The 21516-nt window shown below is 31.4% G+C and overlaps 1 protein-coding gene across 1 annotated transcript; it reads right to left on the bottom strand.

Moving 5' to 3' along the window:
* Positions 1 to 132: 132 nt before the first annotated feature.
* Positions 133 to 5696, bottom strand: LOC112798616 (uncharacterized). The gene is made up of 4 exons (XM_025841630.3): positions 4776 to 5696; positions 1164 to 1491; positions 707 to 788; positions 133 to 569 (listed from the first exon to the last, which is right to left on the bottom strand). Exons 1-4 carry the CDS (start codon positions 5401 to 5403, stop codon positions 375 to 377), a joined length of 1233 nt encoding a protein of 410 aa, XP_025697415.1. The 5' UTR covers positions 5404 to 5696; the 3' UTR covers positions 133 to 374.
* Positions 5697 to 21516: the final 15820 nt, after the last annotated feature.

The raw sequence follows: 21516 nt of genomic DNA, 5'->3' as shown, positions 1-21516 counted from the left end.
GAAAGGTATAAAAAAAGACAACCTAGGAGAAGAAGGAAAAAACATAAAAGAAATTGAAGGAAAAAAAACATAGAATATTTTTGGTAATAGAAAAACACTTGTTTGTTTTGAGACAGATAAAATACTCGTTACTTTGTGAAATGAATGTAGTAGTATGATTCAATCAGATTGAAATCCCAACAATATTTACTATTTTTACTTCCACATAGAAAAAAAGAATGAGAAAAAAATAAAAAAGGCGAATATATAGTATGTCCCATAAACAAGTGTGGTATATACAAATGCATGAAACGGCATGAATTAAGACAAGAGTGTAGCACACTAGTACTAGATTCTTGTGGAAAAAGGGTCAAAATCATAATGACTTGAGTGGTTCAGTCAGCAACAGCATGGGTGCTGAAGCAGCTGATTGGGGACCATATCGGGAATGAAAACACTTTGCAGTTCTTGGAAGTCCGGTTTTCTTGTTCAGGGATCGAGCTTCTCATATTTTCAGCTTTTGTCTCTGCCTTTCTCAACTTGCTTAGAATCTTATCCATTGATGATGATCGCTTCTTCTCCAATTTCATCTGTTCACACCATTTTCTTAATTTTCATTCTTTTAATTGGATAACCATTTAAATATTGGGCATCAAAATAATGTTATTGACTCATTGACTATGAATAAAAGAAAGTGAAATATAGAAATGTTGATGAATAAAAGAACCTCAAGTTTGCGTATTGCAGCTTCGGCCTTTGCTTTCTGCAAATTCTCCCACGCAATGATTTTGGCTTCCTCTCTCTTTAACCTGCTTCAGAATAAATGTACATTCATAAATTTACAAACACAAAAACGACATTATGTGATTTTCGCACCCTGAATAAGCAACGGAGATTATGTCTCGTTAATGATAGAAAAAAGTAACATGAATGGTTATATCTCTAATACTTTTCGATCACATATTTAAGCAACAAGATGAGCTAGTACGACACCGCACTCCTCCCAAACACTTAAACTGATAGGAAGAGAAATATGAATGATTATGTCTCTAACACACATTCTGAAGAAAGAAAATATTTTGGATTTATGTGAAAATATCATGTTATAAAATCACTTTTTTCCAAAAGCTTAGATGGATAAAAAAAGACATATGAAGGATTATGAGAAACTATAAAGAAAATACTTGGAAATGTCTGAGGCTGAGTCTTCAATATCCCAAGGCGAAAATTGGCTGGTTTCTGTACTATTTTCTCTGAACTCTTTGTGGCTACTCAGAGATTTCGTTGCGTGCCTTTTGGATCCCCTGATAAGAGTAGCTTGGCTATCAACCTGCACATCTCTGACCTCAAGCTTAGGGGAATGGCAACCCGGTTGAACCATGGCTGAACCGGTGCAAGATTCTGGAGATGAATGCAGATCACTCTCTGTTTCATCTGCAGGGCTCATTTGTGTTCCTTTGTCACATTTTGAGAACATCATGTCATCCTCATCGTGATTCTTATCTAGTAAATCTGCAAATCAAATTCAATCTTGTGTTCATTGAATGAAATGTCCACAGTGGTAATGTTATTTCATCCTAATGATTGAAACTTTTATACAGAGAAAAATTCTTTCTTTATATGCAACATAATTCACATTAATTTGTCCAACAGAGAAAGTGTCACACATTTGCTATAAAGTAATAACCAATTCAATATATATATATACAGAATCTCAATACTCAATAGTGTTACCGAACTTTCAAAACTTGGTGGTGTCTTTGGATGAGACCCTGTATTTCATTATTTAGCAGATTCCAATTCCCGCAACATATTCAAACTCAACATATTCAAACTCAAGTTATATATATAATATTCCTTTTCTAGAAAATACTAATCTTCACTCATCCTTCATTTTATTCTCTAGAATCTTCTACTCTTCATTTTAAAAGAATACAAATTAGTATTTTTTTTGTTTATCTATCTATCCATTTAGAGAAATGCTATTTGCCACTAAAATTAGCCACTAAAATTAGTTACCAATGTATTTGTGTATAAATATTAGTTTAGTTTATTTTTAATGTATATTTGTATTTTAACATATATTTTATACTGATGACTAATTTTGATGTACGTATAGCATAATCCAAAAAAAAAAATAGTTAGTAATAATTTCACTAATTTTATGAAATATAAAAAAATCGCTAATAATAATTTCAATTCAAAGTAAATTAAAAAAAAAATCATAACTAACAAGTTTAATTCCAATTTCTCTTTTTAGAAATCGTTATTAACATTTTTTGTTATAGAGTAAGAAGAAATAAATCGTTATTAACAAATATACTGTAGGTGTTACGATGTCTAAAAATTTGCTAATTTAGTGCTTAATTATTAAAAAAAATAATTAATATTTAATTTAAAAATATAAAAATTTAATAAATATTTAAAATTTATTATAAAAAATAAATTGGAGAACAAAAAACACTGAATACTGAATACAGAATTGGCCTGTACTGTACGTCTGTAACAAAGAATTTGGTGTGGCTAGTAAAGTAGTAAGTATTGATCAGACCAACATCTAAAAGCAGAATGTCGACACGCACGGATTACAAGGTCTGAGAAAAACCCTATGAAAAAGGTTAGGGATAATACTTTTAATAAAAAAATTTTAAATTATCTTTTTATTTATTTTAACTTTTTCTTTCTTTTTTCAAAATCACAATTTCACGTTTTCTCCCTCTGACCAGTCATCAGATTACCAGCACCCCAATCACCGTATACAATAAATCTTAATTTTTAAATTATAATTCTAATAATTTTTATTAATTTATGTTTGTAAATTTAATAAATATAAATTATGACTGATCACATACTAATTTAAAATGATAATATTTAATGAGCTATAAATGAACCAAATAAGTGAATTTCCTATGATTATTACTAATTTAAATAGAAAATGTTTGTTGAGAGAGATATATAAATAAAGGTGAGTTCTACCCAACCCCCTCTAAATCAACATGTAAATTACCCCTTATGACATTGCATGTTTTAATTGGATGTTTAATTTTAGTTTGAGTTAATTTAACTTAATAAGAGTTAATATATTAACTAAAGTAGAGTAATTTTGTAATTAAATATTTTTATAAGAGGGAAGAATATATAATTTCTGTAAACATTAAAAAGTAAAGTTATATTTCTTATCATTGTTCAGAAGCTCAATGCCCATTTTTTCATTCCTCTCTGAAATTGAAAGAAAAAATAACTCAACCTGTACCCCACTTGTCTTGCTTAGGGTGTGTTTGGCAAACGCGTTGGAGAGGAGAGAAGTACGTTTGAGCTTTTTGAAAGTTTCACTTTTATATTTGGCCATTTTTATCTTTCTGAATGCAGAATTGATTCTGCTTCTGAAAGCACGTTCAGGAGAAGCTAAAATTTGTAGCCTCTGCGTTTTATGGTTACTTATTATCCTTGGAAAATTAGATGAAAAATTTATTTCTTTTTTACCAACCCTACCCTTCATTTTCTTCTTTGAAAAGGATACCAGTAACTATTACCTTCACAATAATTCTTTGTAGTTCTTCCTACTTTTTCATAGTTGTTCGTTCTAATTTATTTTTTCATTAAAATAGTTCAGATTTGTTTTAATCACTAGTAAATTGAATATTTTAATTTTTTTATTTTTAGTACTCATTTTTATATTTTAATTTTTATATTTTTTATTATATTTTTTATTTATATGATAAATATTTTTATATTATTTGTGTAGTGTTCTGATTTCTTATGTTATATTTTTATGAGTTTTTTTTATCATTTACTATATTATTTTTTATAGGTATATTTTTTATGAAATCTTTTTTTTTATTTTTGTTTGGCTTTGTTCATATGATTTTTTATTTATTTTATTGTATTTCTTTTATTCATATGACAAATATTGTTGACTTTTTTTTATGATATTTTTATTATTTTTTTGCTCATATGAATTCTTTTTTTTTCCTATCCTTTACTACATTGTATTTAGGTTGTGTACGAAATTTTTTTATTTTTTTATTTGATTTTATTCATACGAATTTTATTTATTTTTATTGTATTTTTTTGTTCATATGATATATATTGTTGATTTTATGGAATTTTTATTATTTTTGATCTGTATGATTTTTTTTCATTTTTTGATGTACTCTATTTTTGTTTTGTATTAATTTTTATATTCTTTATTCTGACCTTGTAAAATTTGTAATTATAATTATTATATACTACGTTTATTATCAAAATTTTGTATAATATAAATTATGATCCAAGGATAAAATAAATAAAAATTTAATTATAAGTAACAATAAAGCCATAAATAATGAAAATTTATAGTCTAAAATAATACTAAATTAAAGAGTACTAACAGTACTAAAAAAATTATAAAATATTTTCTTTTTGTTTGACATTATAAAATTTATAATACTCTCTTTCATATTTTTATTTTTTATTGTATTTATTTTATTTATTTGTTCGGAGCATGATTTGGGGAAGAAACAAAAAATTAAATTTTTAATAGTTTAGTAAATTATACAATTACCCATTTGGGCTATAATTTAATTACCAATAGTTTAACTATAATTAACATAACCACCAATTAGAGAGTGACATGTCACAGAGGGTAATATACATGTTATTATAGGAAAGATAGAGTAGAATTTACCATAAATAAATGAAAATTTAGTTACAGTGATCAGATCATTTTGACTGATTTAGCTAAATTTTTACTTAACTACTTTTAATTATCAACTTTGTAAAGACGAGTGCACCTGATTTTTCCCGCTATATTTTACCTTGGCAGATAGGAGACGATGGGTGATATGAGTGTTGAGGGCAGAGCGGTGCAGCGTGGAGCAGAGGACTACCAGAAGAATCCATTCCATCCCCAAAATGATAAGCATCATCATAATGGTGAACAGAAACAGCAAGCGGTGCAAGCACACCGGTGGAGAACGGTGAACCAACTACCAAGTTCCTCACAACCAAACCCTGCCGAATCGGACCCATAGAAGAAGAAGAAGAAGAAGGTGAGTAGGCATGGTTATTGGAGTAGTAACAAGCCGCCACTTGAGGGCCGCCTTGTTGACCATGATCAACAATTGGGCCGCTTATGGACTTGGGTCTACGCTGATGAGGTTGTCTGACGTCAGCAGAAGAAGAAGAAACTGGGCTACAAATCCATCTCTCAGCTTCGTCCCATTTGGAAGGCATTGTTCTTCCGCCGGCGCTGAAGAAGGGTGTGAGACCAGACATTGTGTGTCTTCTTATGCTGCTGCTTGAAGCTTTTGCTACTCTCTCTGAGCTCCATCCCTTTTGGGAACTTATCACTGCGCCTTTCTCTCTGTAGTTTGGTGCCCCTGGGCTTGGGAAGGACCCAATCAGGTGGTTCTTCTGATAAGAGGAACAAGGCGTTTTCTTCATCTTCTATTATCACCAAGACCAAGAAGAAATTACAATTCAAATTATTATTGGAATGCGAACGTGGTCTTGCCTTACCTAATACTTAATGTAGTGTTCCCTCTTTCTAGTTTTTGTTATGTGTGACAGGGAGAGGTTGATGTGAGTCTACCATTTTTGTTTTTTTTAACATAGATTGGACAATTCTAATTCTAATTCTAAATATTGCAACACCGTAAACTCACTCATTCTACGTATTTACACATGTAATATTTTAAGATTTTCATCAATTAAAAAACACCGTGATTTTCCACTTCAACTGAATCCTGGCGCGCATGTGAGTGTACTTAAATCGTGTGAGATTCTTTGCACCGAAAAAGTAACTGTGTGAGATATTGACTGGTCATGGTTTGGTACTTATGGCACTTGGTATGATTAATAGGGGCAACAGGCATCCTAAGAAGCAACTAAGTCAGGCTTTAAATACCTGCTCTTATATTAGATTATGAGTATTCTCAACTTTCAATGTCACTGTAAAACAACTTAAAAACACATCATTTTAAGTTACTAATATATTAAATATTTGGTAATATTAAAAAAACAAAAAAATAATCAGAATTTATTTTATTTAATATTTTATTAATTATCATGATAATTAATAAAATATTAAATAAAATAAATTCTAATAATTTTTAATTGATTTTTTTTTATTATCAAATATTTTCATAAACATTAAACATAAGCATACAAACAGGTGAATTTTTGTTCAGAGGTGACATTTATTAAAATATTAGGATTTCTTAGTAAATTTTGTTAATATGGGATAGTTATTAAAAAAATTGTTAGTAATAATTTAATTAATTAAAATTTTAAATTTTTTCCAAAATCAGCAGTAACTATTAAAAATGCCTGAAAAAGTAAAATTTTTTAAAAAGAAAATCAATAATAACGATTTCAACTTAGTGAGACTTTAAAATTTTTTTAAATACAAATGGTTAATAATAACAGTTTCATATATTTAAATTTTTGTAAATTTTAAAAAATCAAAACGGGAGTAATGATTTCTTTTTCTTCATTCATTTTTTGTTTCTATTCTGACACTTAACTTTTGAGCTCTTTTTCTTTGTTTATTGAATAAATTATCATTTATACTTATAAAAAATACGAATCCTAACAAATATATCTATCAAACAAAAAAACTAACGTGGTACCCATCAAAAATAGACTTCGTATGACAAAAATATTTAAATTTTAATTTTTTGTTAACTTTTTAATAAATTTTTTAAATTACCCTCCTTTATCTTCAACCCCTCTCTCTCTCTCACACTCACTCTCTCTCTCTCTCCTCCCCCCTCCCATATTTCTCTCTCTAACAATGACTATTGATTCTCACCTATTTACTGAGTCAATTTAGCCAGCCAAAACTCACACAGCTTTAACTATGCACTTCGACTTCTCCTCTTCCACCATTCGCACCTCTGCGCTCTTACTCTCCGAATCCCACTCTGGCCCCTTCTTCCTCAACACTCGCTCCCTCACCATCCACTCCACCCTTCACGCCGACAAAGCCATCCTCTTCTCCCTCTCCACCACCTCTGACCCCATTAAGGACACCCTCCTCACTCTCATGCTTTCCAACCACTCTTCCTTCATCCTCACCTTCTCCACCTCCTCTTCCTCCTCCGCACTCCAATAACTCTTCCCTCCACAAATCTGCAACAAAACTCACCCTTATGTCTACACTCAGTGTCAAGCCATTCATGCGCGCTCTATCTTTCCCTCCCACAACATTCTTGTCCGAAGGATTTGCTACTCTGTCATCCTCAGCATCCCTTCTGAGCTCTTCGCGGTCATGACTGCAAACTGCGTGATAACAACGCCCTCCATGTGACTACAATACTGCTGCCCTCGCCTCATTAAACTTGAACTGGTGCGATCAAGACCACGTGGTGGAGGAGTTTGTGATGGAGCAGCCGATGCCTTGTTATCTTTTTGCTTTCGCGGTTGGGACCTAGACTAGGGTTTATGCAGAAGAAGGTACGGCGGTGCTGGACTTAACAGCGAAAGAGTTCGAGGAAAGAGAGGATATAATTGGGAAAGGAGAGAAGCTCTTCGGAAAATACGACTAAAAAATGTTTGATCTTTTGGTGCTGTTGACGAGTTTTCTTACGGCGGAATGAAAAATTTAAAAATGGTGTTCTTAACTCCCACAAAAGAGATGGCAGTGGTGCTCAGGTTGTGGTTCATGAATTTGCTAACATTTCTAGCTCAATGAGGGTTTTACTATATATGCTGAGAGAAGGATTATAGAGGTTGTGCAAGAAGAGAGAGAGAGAGGAAGGGTTGAAGATAAGGGAGAGTAATTTGGGAACTTTATTAAAAAATTAATAAAAAATTAAGGTTTGGATATTTTTGTTACAGACAATTTATCTTTGATGAGTATAACATTAATTTTTTTGTTTGATGAATACATTTGTCAGTTTTCGTATTTTTATAAATACAAATAGTAATTTATTCTTGTTTATTCTTCTTCTCTACTAGATTATTTCCTTCTTCTCAGCAATGAACAAGTAGTAGATTTTTAATAATAATAATGTATGTAAACTGTTTCCAATAAACAACATCAATGCCTCAGGCCATATGTTCTCTTCTCTTAGCCTCTCACACCACTTTTCAATACCTCACACTCCATCTATTCATTTGCTTTAATTTTGTCCTGCGTGTACATTCATTAATTAGTATTCAACATTTTTAATTAAAACTTAAAAGTGATCAAATTTAAAACATAGAAAAATTGAATTACTACCTTGCTTTCTTATTCTGAAACCACAGTACCACAACTCTATTTGTCTCGTTCTCAGATCGAGCTTGTTTGCCAACTCTTCTTTTTGCTTCTCGCGGGAATAAAATATAGTAAAAGGAAAAAGGCTAATGATGAGAAAAGGATATGAAAACTGGACGAAGAATCTATACATGTATCAATTAACAATTGAATATTTCTGCAAGAAATATAATAAAGAAATTGGATAAATTAAAGCATACCGGATTGAAAGTGGAATGGTGTTGAAAAATGAAAAAACAACTGCATTTTGGTTGAGGAAGGCATGGGTGACGCACGGCCAGCGCCCACATACATAGGGATCACAACAAAATTCGCACCTCCCCATGCCACGGGAACTTGTGAAATTTTCGTCCAAACAATTTACTTAAATATCATTACAGGACAATTTACATAAATAAATTGTTATATCTTTAAAATTACACAAATGCATTGTTTTTAAAATGAAGATGCAAATATATTGTTTTATGTATCTATAGAAACTGCTACTGGCAGTAGCGGTTTACACAAGTACATAATCTGCTGCTATCAGCCGTGAATTACGTTAAAATGTGACAGCATAAAAACCGCTGTAGCCTGTCGCAATTTCTGCTTGATTTGAGTTGGTCATAAACTGCTACTAACAGTAACAGTAACGGTTTATGTGTATTGGGACACGTGCATAAACCATTAGAGATAGCAGCGGTTTATGTTAAGTATGAGTTTGAGTTGTGTTCTTTGTTACTGATTTGCATTTGAAGTTCTAGCTAAATGAATTTTTTTTTATTTGTGCAACTTTGTTGTCTTATGCAAAAAGCTAATGTAATGACTAAGATTTAAAGATGATTTTTTAAATACATATTAATTGGTAAAATTTTATATTCTTATGAATTATTTTTATAAATTTAAAAAAATAATAAAATTACTAATATCTATCAGAATAATTATACCTCTCTATCAACATAGATTTAATAAATATATAAAAATTTATATTTTAAAATTTAAAATACAAAATTAATTTTATTTTAATTTTTTAAAATATTTAAATAAAATATAATTTTAACAAAAGACTTTTACAATTACAGAAAATATATATCTCTTTAAAAAATAATAGAAAAAATTGCTAAATAGATAGTGCAGCCATTAATTTCACTCTATTCTTTTCGTGTCAGATATATTAGTTGTGATTTTAAGATGTGTGTTTTTGTGTTATAATAATTATAATGATTTCGTTTCAATGATATCAACTTCATCTAGTTTGGGATCTCTACGCCCCCAATTTTAAGGAACTAAATATGAGGAAAGGGGTTTTTGCTTAATCCATTTACTTTTTAAGAAATTCTTACTAAAAAGTTCATTTATGAGATTTTTTTTAAAGTAGTATTTTTTGTGACAAATCAAACTATCATTGATTCGATGAAGGTAAAAAGTGATTCATATAATTGATCTTAATACTATTGAGTTTGCTCAATAAATTATGCTCCTCCAAACTTTAAGTACACCAAATAACTCATACCAAAATTAAGGAGGTACTAGCTATAACTTTTATTTTTCCATTACATTAGCTTTTGGTATAAGACAACAAAATTGCACAAATAAAAAAAATTCATTTAGCTAGAACCTCAAATGCCAGCAACAAAGAACACAACTTATACTTAACGTAAATCGCTGCTACCTCTAACGGTTTATGCACGTGTCCCAATACACATAAACTGCTACTGCTAGTAGTGGTTTATGACCAATTCAAATCAAGCAGAAATCGCGACAGGCTACAGCGGTTTTCATGCTGCCACATTTCAACGTAATCTGCGACTAGCAGCAGCTGATTCTGTGTTTGTGTAAACTACTACAGTAGCGGTTTCTATAAATACATGAAATAATGCATTTGCGTCTTCATTTTGAAAATAATGTATTTACGTAATTTTAAAGATGTAACAATTTATTTATGTAAATTACCCATCATTATATATATAAAATGTATACGTAATTTTAATTTATTTATTTTAATTTATATATTAAAAATTTTATGCGTATGTTATTATATTAAATTTATGTTTAAATTATATTTAATTTGATATATTTAACTAAACTATATAAAATTTTATTATAATTATATTAATTTAAAAAAAATAAATAAAACTTAATATCCAGAGATGAGAGATACGGATACGGATAGGGAGCATCTTATTAAATGGAAATGGAGCATCTTATTAAATGGAAATGGAATCTCCATTTCCATAAAGATCCATTGCCATTCCTAAGTCAATGTGTTTTATAATTTATTCTCTCCATCCCAATTCATTAGTCTACTCAAATCGTGATTATAATTTTCATTCACAACAAATGGTTAGTCACGATTGGTGGTTACTACAATTTAGATTATTATTTTAAGTTTTAAACGACAAATTTATACGCAAATAAACTAAATTATTTTTTTAGTATATTTGAAGGGTTATAGATAAATGGATAGAAAAATAAAGATTATGAAACATGGTGCCTTTGATTTGACAAAGAATACGAAGAACCGTCACATAATAAATAGTACGAGGAGCTGACAAGAACTGACTAATAACCTGAATAGGCAATGTCTAGTCGTGTGACAGTCAGATGAAATCTCCAATTAACTGTCAATAAAAAGTAGGATTATCTAAAACAGTGTTATTTATAGGAGTAAATCGAATATTAGGCTCAAGAGGAGTAGACTCAATGTGACTATCTGTAATTCTGGCTTGAGCAAGAAGATCAGACGCATACTTAACTTGAGAGAGATAGTCAGATAGATACTACCATATGAGGATATGACTTCAAGGCCAATAAAATAACTGAGAAAACCAAGATATTTCATCTTAAAAGTGTGGTGAAAGGATGCTTTAAGATCATAGATACCATTAACATCATCTCCAGTAATGATCATGTCATCAACATACAAAAGTAGAAGAACAACCCCATATTCACTTTTATGAATAAAGAGAACATTCTCATGAGGGATGCAAGTGAAACAGAGATTGCATATACTGGTGCTGAACTTTTTAAACTATTCATAAAGAGCTTGTTTAAGATCATAAAGTGCTTTACAAAGGAGACAAACTTTTTTAGAAGGACAAGGATATTGCGGGGGTGGTTTCATATAGACCTTCTTTTTCAAATCTTCATTAAGAAATGTATTCTTCACATCCATCTGATTGAGAGACTATTTTTTTACCACATTAATGGCAAAGAGAGTGGGAACAGATGTGAAAGAAGCAACAGGAGTAAAAGTTTCTTCATAATCAATACTATACTCTTGTGTACATATTTGAGCTACCCATCGTGCCTTATAATGGTCAATAGAACTATTAGAGAAAGTTTTGATCTTGAATACTTATTTACTACCTACAACTTCTTGAGTAGAAGGGGGATCAACCAAGTTCTAAGTGTGTGCTTTTTCAAATGCCTAAATTTATTCTGCCTTGTTTGCTGTTAATTAGGATTTGTGGAGACTCCTCAGAATGACTTAAGTTCATGGTGATGAAAAATAGTAGAAAATAATGATAATTAAGAAGATGAGAAAGTGGATTTGTTACTTTAAAAGAATGAGTAGAGGAAAGATGCATGACAGTAGGAGTAGGATCATCGTCCGGTCTGGAATCATCGGAAGATAGAGAAGGCGAAAGAGTAGGAGGTTCGAGAGGTTGGCTTGAGATAGAACCTATAGTATTATCACTAGGAAAAAGATCAACATTGGGGTTAATGAAAAATAGTGACTGAGTAGAAGGAATTGACTCAAAAGAGGAGAAACTAGAGAACATGTGATGCTCCCAGAATACAACATGACGAGATATACAAAAATATTGAGAGATAAGATCTCAACAATGATAACTCTTATTTTCAGTGTCATAACCAAGAAAATAATACATTCGAGCCCGAGGTTCAAGTTTATTATGTTCATGAGGCTGAAGAAGGACAAAACAGGCACCACGAAAAATATGAAGAGAGTCGTAATGTGGAGAAATATGATAAAGATGCTCAAAGAGAGTAGTGTTATCAAGTACAGAAGAAGGGATTCTATTGATAACATGAACAGCAGTGAGAACAGTTTCACCCCAATACGCTCAAGACATGAAGGAGAAATAAGCATTGCATGAATAGAGTAAAAAATGTGACGGTGTTTGTATTCGACTCTTCCATTTTGTCGAGAGGTACCAAGACAAGAAAACTCAGACATAGTACTCTATTCAGCGAAAAAATTTAAAAGTTTGGAGTTACGATATTATATACCATTATTGTGTCGGAAGATTTTAATGACCTTAGAAAACTGAGTTCTAATCATAGTAGCAAAGTTAACATAAAGCTGAGGCAGCTCATGACGATTAGTCATCAAATAAACCCAAGTAAAACATGAATAATTTTCAATAAATACTACAAAATATCGAGCTCCTCCTATAGAAGCGGTGGGAGGGGGACTCCAAACATCAGAGTGAATAAGATAAAAAAAAGAGCAAGCAAGAGATGAATTATTATGAAAAGATAAAGCTGGTTATTTTGCAGTTTGGCAAAAATGCAATCAAAAGACTCATTATTAACTTGACCTAAAACACTTGAAAGAGGACGCAATTTCCTAAGAGCTGTGGGCACAAGACGGTGATGTCACAAGTAAAGTGTAGATGGAGAAAAAACAGCACAGAGATTTGATGTAGAAGCAACATGACGATTCTCGAGCTCAAACAATCTTCTGACTTTATATCCAGTCTCGATGATCTGTCTCGTCTGGCGATTCTGCACACGACAACCAGAAATAAAAAATTGACATCAAAACCGAGATAAAAAAGTTGACCAAAAAAGATAAGATTAAAGTTTAATTTTGAAACAAAATAAGTATCAGGGAGATTAAGATTTGACTTTGAAATAAAACCCTTATGTATCACATGCAAGAAGGAACCATTAGCAGTGTTGACAGAAGGTGTATTTATAGTGGTAGACAAAGATGAAAAAAGATGACGCAAAGGAGACATGTGATTAAAGCAACCAAAATCAAAATACCATTTATAATTATTTGGAGGAGTCGAAAGAGCAGTAAAGGTATTACCAGAAAAGGAGAGAAGTTGCTTAAGAAGAGACTCAATGTCGAATGGAGAGACAGAAGGTAGGTTGATTCAGTAGCAGCAACAGTAGTAGAAGCATACACATTCTTAGAGTAGTTGGGACGAGATTAATACTTGTTCTAATCTGAACATGGTGGGCGAGTAGGACAGACAGTAATCAAATGTCCTAAGAGCTTACAATAATGGCGAACAGTTTTGGACAATTGGAGCCAATGTGACTTTTCTGTTTATATTTTCGACATTTAATAGAAGGATAGTCTAAGAAGAAGTGCCAAGAACGGTTGCAGTTTTGACAAAATTTACCCTTTCTGTCTTGGCTGCAAAGACAGTTTCACTTTTAGAGTCAATCCCAAGCGCGTTTCTTTAGACTTAAGACGAGGAAGTGCATCTCCAAGGCTAGGCAAGGGATTCTGATAAAGAAGCGAAGCTCTAACCGATTCGTATTATTAGTAAGAGCCATGAGGAACTGTATGAGATGCGTTCGGTTGTGATAATCCTCATATGCCTTAGCATCAGTTGTATCTTTAAGAACAGGCTCACAAGGGGTCATCAATTGATCCTAAATAATTTTTATTTGAGCAAGAAAATAAAAAATTACTTGTCCACATTCTTGCTTAAGGCTATGAATCTCATTTAGCAGTTGGCACTAATGGGAGAGATCAGAAATAGTATAATGTTTTGCCAAATTATCCCATACCTCTTTAGCAGTTTCAAAACACTCAAATTGTAGATAAATTCCTGGAGTAGATCAGAAGTGTTGCAAAACAAGTGATAATCTGGTGGTTTTTATTATCCCGATCTTCTAATTTTTCTGCAAAATCATCATGAGCATCCTCTTTGGATTTGGAAGTCCCATCTTTTGATTTCTCTGTCACAGTTGGCTTAACAGGACAAACAATATCACTAATCACATAGCATCATAATTTGTGTCCTTTAAAAAATTCTCTCATGACTTCAACGCAATGAGCATAGTTGGAGCCATTAAGGATAACAGGAATAGGCTGAAAAATATTCGATTTTTTCATAATAGTACATACTGAGATTAAAAGAGAGAAGAAACTGCAAGATCAGAGAAAAGAGTGAGAAAACGAAAGGTAAAATCGGAAAAAAACTCACCAAAAAACTTTAGGAGGGGTCTAATTATGTGCCGCGTTAGTTGCCACGTCAATCAATGAAGAACACATCACGTTGACTTAGCGGAGCTGACGTGCGGGTCAACAAAATGGGTCTGATCGGGTCTAAATGGGAGTTGGGCGAGAATTAATGGGAGGTGCGAGTAGCGACACATGGAGAGCTTCTGAAATGTTGATATGGCGGCAAATCTAATGACGCTAGATGCATTTGGAAAAGGGAAAAAAATAGCAATGAACAAGGATTTACGGCGGTGCTTCAGGAGGTTACTAGCGACGGAGTTGGTTCGTTGGACTCGTAATGACAAGATGAAGACAATAATATGGCTAGTGACAAAGCACAGCGTCAAAAAAGAAGAACAAAAAATAAAAATAAAACATTACGGAAAGAGAGAACAAAAAACTATAAACTAATTTTTCATAAAAAAAATTGTGCTCTTGATATCCTGTTAGAAACAAGAGAATAATTTAAAAAAAATGATTGTACATTATTGAGTATGTTGTCCATGATAGAATATACAAAAATATATATAAATACTTAAAGAATTAAAATAATAAAAATATAATATCTTATAATAAATATATAAATATATTAAATAAATATAATTAATGCTAACTGATCTTAATTAATCTTAATTATATTCTAACAATATACAATTACCATTTTTGATATTCTATATCGCATACAAAATTTTTAAGATTTATATAGTACTCAAATACTTTTAACATTCAACTTCTTAACGAGAATTAAATTAATAATTTAGCTCAATAAAATTTATAGAAACTAAAATGACTAACACGTTTATTTACACCAAGCTATCAAAATGAAGATTAACCGTATTGAATTAACACCAAACAATCTATTACAATTAACCATACTAGGAGGCAGAAAAGGAAATATGTGATGATCGGCAAGTACTTATTAATTAACTGTAGTCGAAAGCATGGGAATTGAATTCCTAGATAATCGGTTATATTTGTAAGGTAGTAAGTGCAAGTATATTTGCAGCGATGGAGATGCCAAGAATGTGGACACAGGATACGAGCAATGTGGTGAGACATGTCACATTAGTTGAGTGTAATTGAATTTTTGTTAGGACAAGAACCACTGATTGAGCTGGGAATAATGAGTGGGAAGAAGTCGGTTTTGCAGGGAACAGGAAGTGGACATGAGTAGAGACACCATTGTGTACACTTCCCACACACCCATCCTTCCCACTTGTCATCTTCTCTCTCTCACTCACATGCAGTGGGCCGCTTCTCAAACACACACACCCTTTCTTTTCACATCATCTCCTTTTTTTTTTTCCCTTTAGTTTAAGAAAAATGAAAAATATAATTATCCCTTTGTTTGTTTACCGTGTTAAATCACATATTCAACTGTCTTTTATTTCAAAAATAAATCGTTTGACCTTTAAAAAAAATGACAACTTTTTTTTTTTTTTAATCCAAGACGATATGACTTTTTGTAAAAACATAAAAATTATTTGAATTGTTAAGATATCTTATAAAAAATGAATTGTTATATCTGGTTTTGTCATTCTAAGGAATTTAATTTTAATATTTTGTGTATAAAATTATTTTATACGTATGCTATATTAATAAGAGAACGATTATGATTATATGACTTTTAAGAGTGTATAATTTTTTTTTGTAAAAGTGGTCAAACAGTTGATTGGATATTTACAAAAAATTTACTGAAAAATAATAAAGGTTATCTTTTGAAAATAAATTTTTAAAAAATTATTGAAGATTTGTAAAACAGTAAGCATTATACTCCTAAGTTTGTCAAAAATTAACTAAATCCAAAGTTCTATTATGTTCGTATTTTTTTAATAGAGTTTACGTGTCTTTTTATTTTTTATTTTTTATGTTTTCTTTTCAGTCTCTGTCTTTTTTTTTATGTTTTTTCTTTTGCTCTTCCTTCTCCGTTTACATATCTTATCTTCTTTATTTATTTATTTGTTATATTTTTCAAAACTTTAATAAAAAAAAATAAAGAAGAGAGATAGAAGAAAATAAAACAGAAGAAGAAAAATGCAAATGAAACAAAAAACATATAAGGTTTCCATGAGACCATGAGGAAGTTTTTTCTTTGGTTTTGGTGTTATGAGGAATTCATGTTTTTGGATAACGAAGATGCTTTCTTTCTGGGATGGTGTAATTTCTAATTTTATTGAATTTTAGCCCATTCTCTGTTGTTTGTTCGCTTTGCTGTTACGGCCCAGATTTGATAAAAACCTCATCTGACAAAAAAAAAAATGAAAAACTCGTTTCCAAATAATAAAAAAAAAAAAACGTAAACCGAAAAACTGAAATCAAAAGCATTTATACATATGAATAAGGATTTGTGTCCTTTAATCATCTTTTTTAAATTTGATTATATTTGAAAAAAAAATTGAAACTTATTTTTTTGGGATAGTTATTTACTTTGTGCTTCTACAGTACCTAAAGAGTTAGAGTTTCCACCTGGTGAATATCCTAGTGCCCAAAAAAGAAAATCAATGGCATTTGGCATGGGTTCCCTTATAGGTAATAGGCTTATACATTTTAGTCATTTGACAACCACTCACCTATATTTTAATCTGCTAAACATGAATTATGCATAATGTATTTAACCTATTATATGATTTCGTTTGCATGCAATATAAATTCTGCCGCTGCAAAGTGCATACCATATTCTTGATTATAATTGTACTAAAGTAAATTACGTAAAAGTTGAAATTTTGAATAATACAGTGAATTTGTCCCCTCTAATAATAATGATATTAGTTAAAGTTTATTTTGTTTTATGAACTTCTATCTCTCTGTTATTTAATTAGGACTACCGATATTTTTTTTTATTTTCAAACAATTATTATATATCAAAAGGAGTAGTTACTTGGCATCAAAATTTCCGGAGACTAATATGCTGCACAATTTTTTTAGATATTTAATAATAATAAAACAACAAAAACTAATGGATAGACGTCCTTATCCATACAAGTAAATAGTTGAAGCCAATGAAATTTGATATTTTGATCTCGCAGGTGGTGCGGTATCTGACATTATGCTTACGTGGCCAAACTTGTAACATAGAACCTCGTGTGATCTCAGACCCAAATAGATGAAATGCCACACGTATGATCGAAGTTGATGCACAGTTTGACAAGGAATTCTAAGATTTTTCACAACAAAATTTTTAAATTGTGTAAATTTAGTCTAATGTGTATGAGTGGTATGAGTTTTACTCAAATTTTTGTTCCATTATTAACAATAAATAAATTAATAATTTTTTAGTTTTGTTTCACAATTTTAATTTAAGGAGCGAAAACGACTCTTTTTATGGGTATCTCAATGTCGCAACTGTAACGTTAAATAAATTTAAAAGGGATAAAAGTAACAAATAAATATGTAAATGCAAGGTGTCCGTGACAAAATAAATTGTAGAAATTAAAACAAATAGGAAATTAAAAAGAAGATGAAAGAAGAAACATGAACGTAAAAGAGAAAAAACATAAGAGTAGAGAAATTTTATTAATAAAAACTGATAAAAAGCAAAGTACAAGTGTTTGAGTTCAGAAGAATTACTTAAGATTCCCAATTTTACTCTATGATACCAAGGGGCTGAGAGCGTTTTGGGTTTCTAAGTGTTTTTCAAGAAGAACAGAACTGATTACAACGTGTTCCTAAAGCTCTATTTATAGACTAGCCTAATCTCAACAGGCAGTTACTCTTTGTACACCACTGAAATTTGAATTTCTTGTAACTATTCCTGTACTTCTTGCTTGATGTTAATTTCAAAATTTAAATAAATAACCAACTATCAAATGATCTAATTTAATTTAAAATAGATATAAATATTATATATAGGAACATTACCAAATAACTAATTATTTATTTTTATAATTTTCTTATAAAAATAATATTTTATCTAACACTAAGTGATAATAATTTTTTGTCTAACAAGATGCCCCCAAGATTTCTCACTTGAAAATATGCAATGATTGAAAATGAGAAAACTTAGTTGTTTATTGACATTTTTCTTATTTTTGATATTGAAAGTCAATTGACATTTTAGACGCATCCACTTGACAGATTAAATGCCTACTAGTAATAGACTTAACAGAATTTCTAAGTCTATAAAATTTTTACATTAATAATTTAACTGTCGACGGAGTCTATTCTTTTGTATGAAATTTTTAAGTGTGTCAAATGATATCTGTTCTAATTTCGGCACATTAAATGTGTATCAATTAACCTTTGCTTTGACCTTTAGTATTTCAATTAAGAGTTTTTTGACACACACTTTTATTGTTTTAATTGACACAATTTTTCTAACTTCAGAAATAACAGAATCTTAACTTCGTGAAATCGTTTCTTTCATATGTTAAACTCTAGGTGTCAATTAAATTTGATATAATTTCTAATCTTAAAAAAAAACTCCACACTAACATTCCAATAGTCTTGACTCTGATGCCAAGGCATCTTAGGCTAGTTTCACTAGCATTTTTATGTTAGTTTTAGTTGTTTTATGCATTTTCTTGAGCTTAAAGTAACCAAGAATGGTTAAATGAATAACAAAGCAATGAACCATCCAAACAGTATGATTTTGATGCAAATTCCATGAGTTTTTAGTTATATTACTTGAATGCTATGAATGGAAGATTTTTCATGAAATTTTGCAAGACTTTGATGCAGTTGTTTGGATGATTTCAGGGAAGAAGAGGTTAGGCAAGGATGCAACAAAATCAATAAAGGAAGCTTGAATATCACATGTGGAGTTTAAGTTCCAGTTTAAGCTTAAACTGGAACTTAAACTGCCAAGCCATATAATGCTGGGAACTATCAGTGGCGTTTAAGCTCCAGTTTAAGCTTAAACTGGAGCTTAAACGCCAAAATCATGAAAGCTGAGGAAAAGCTGAAAGTGGCGTTTAACCTCCAGTTTAAGGCTAAACTGGAGGTTAAACGCCAGAAATGAGAAATGCACCAGGGAGCCATTTCCACGTTTAAGCTCCAGTTTAACCTTAAACTGGAGCTTAAACGTGTTCGACCAAAATTCTCCTCCAGGGTTGCTTTCTTCATTTCTACGTTTAAGCTCCAGTTTAAGCTTAAACTGGAGCTTAAACGTGTTCGACCATTCCACACTCTAGGGTTGCTTTCTTCCATTTCCACGTTTAAGCTTCAGTTTAACCTTAAACTGAAGCTTAAACGTGCTTGAGTTATACCACCTCCAGGAGTGTCCAACGTTTAAGTTCCAGTTTAAGCTTAAACTGGAACTTAAACGTGCTTCCACAAAAGGCATCACTGGAAGTGTCTGGCGTTTAAGTTGCAGTTTAAGCTTAAACTGCAACTTAAACGCCACTATTTGAAAAGGTTTCTGGGCCAAAGATATTGCAGTTTTAAGTTAGCATTTGAGTACAAACATTAACTTAAACATACTCTGGTATGAAACCCAATTGAATATCATGGTTTATGGGATTGGGCCTGAAGAATTGATGAGTCTGGAATTTCAATTTGTTGAGTCATGTGTCATTACTTGATTATCACTAAGTTGGCTCAATGAATGTTACAGAATTGGATCAGCAGCCTCATCAGGATTATGGATCATAAACCCAAAGCAAAAGGAAATCAGGGAAAGGCCTCAAAGCCCAAGAAACACAACAGAAGCTCAATTTAGAAAGTGTATAAATAGGATAGAATTTAAGTTAGTTAGGGGGGACTTTTGATCATTTTTCGAGTTTTCATACTTTTTGTAATTGAATTTAGAGCTATGACTCACTAAACCCCCTTTCATTGGGTTAGGGAGCTCTATTGTAATTCAATGAATCAATAATAGTTTTTATCTTCTTCTTCAATCTTTTCTCTTGAATTTTTGTTAGAAAGCTTCTCGATCTAATTCCATTGGTTAGTTGTCTTGGGAAAGAAACTATCCATAATTGGAATCCTTCGGAACCTTGGGAAAGGAATGGAGGATTCATGCTAGAGAAGCTTTCTCACAGTGAATTGGATTGGGGTTTGGATGGATATTGTGACATGTAATCCTACCAAATTGTGGTTCATGAAACTGTGTGGTATAATCAGTGATCGAGCGTCATCTCTTCTTATGAACATTTAAACCAAGGGATTGGGAATTTGTTTGTTTTTAGAGAGAATTGGTGAGCCAAGGGATTGGGATCCAATCATATAAGATTGCCAAGCAAAATTCAATGAACGCATTGGTTGAGGAAGGGATAAAAATGTTTTGATTCGGAGATCTCAATATCTCCTGAAACCCAATGAATTCCCCATTTCTGATCTACCACTTTCTCTTTACATTCTGCAATTAAATTCATGCAATCACCCCGATCCCTTTTTAATTTCAGCAATTTAGCTTCTCGCTCTTTAATTCATGCAATTTAAGATTCCACAATTTCAATTTCTTGCCATTTACGTTTCCCGCCAATTTTACATTCCGCAATTCTCATCTAAATCTTGATTCTGCTCAACTAGAACACACTTCTAATCCGAATTGCTCACTCAACCAATCCTTGTGGGATTCAACCTCACTCTATTGTGAGTTTTTACTTGACGATAATCGGTGCACTTGCCGGAAGGAATTTTTGCCGATCGTGCAATTTCCTAAAATCGTAGCATCAGACTCCAAGCGCTAATAGACTCAACAGAATTTTTAAGTCAATTAGGCTCTTGTATTTATGAAGTACATACCCAAATGTCAATGAGAGATTATTTTTGTCCAAGATTTTAAACTTGATGTTTTAGACACATATTTGTCTCATAATCTTAATGCTTTACACTGTCAGTAGAACTTGCAATTCAAAGAAATCACAAGGACATGTTAGCTTTTACAAACTGAATTGCGAATATTAATTAGCTCTTTACTTTTTCCTTTGACACTTCACTGGATATTTTTGTGTCCTTAAACATGTGGAATGTTTATCTCATGTATGCCTGGCCTATATACTTTTAAATATTTTCTATTTATTGAAGGAATTCTTCTTCCTAATCCGATTTCAATAATCTTATAGGCATTTTCAGAGTAAACCTTGTCAACTACATAAGGTCCTTCCCAAGTTGGAGACCACTTACCATAAGTTTTTGACTTTTTTTCTATAGGCAAGATTGTTTT

The sequence above is a fragment of the Arachis hypogaea genome, chromosome 1 (assembly GCF_003086295.3).
Source record: "Arachis hypogaea cultivar Tifrunner chromosome 1, arahy.Tifrunner.gnm2.J5K5, whole genome shotgun sequence".
Lineage (NCBI taxonomy): Eukaryota > Viridiplantae > Streptophyta > Magnoliopsida > Fabales > Fabaceae > Arachis > Arachis hypogaea.
Note: the sequence above shows the minus strand (reverse complement) of the source record. Positions and strands in the feature narration are given on the sequence as shown.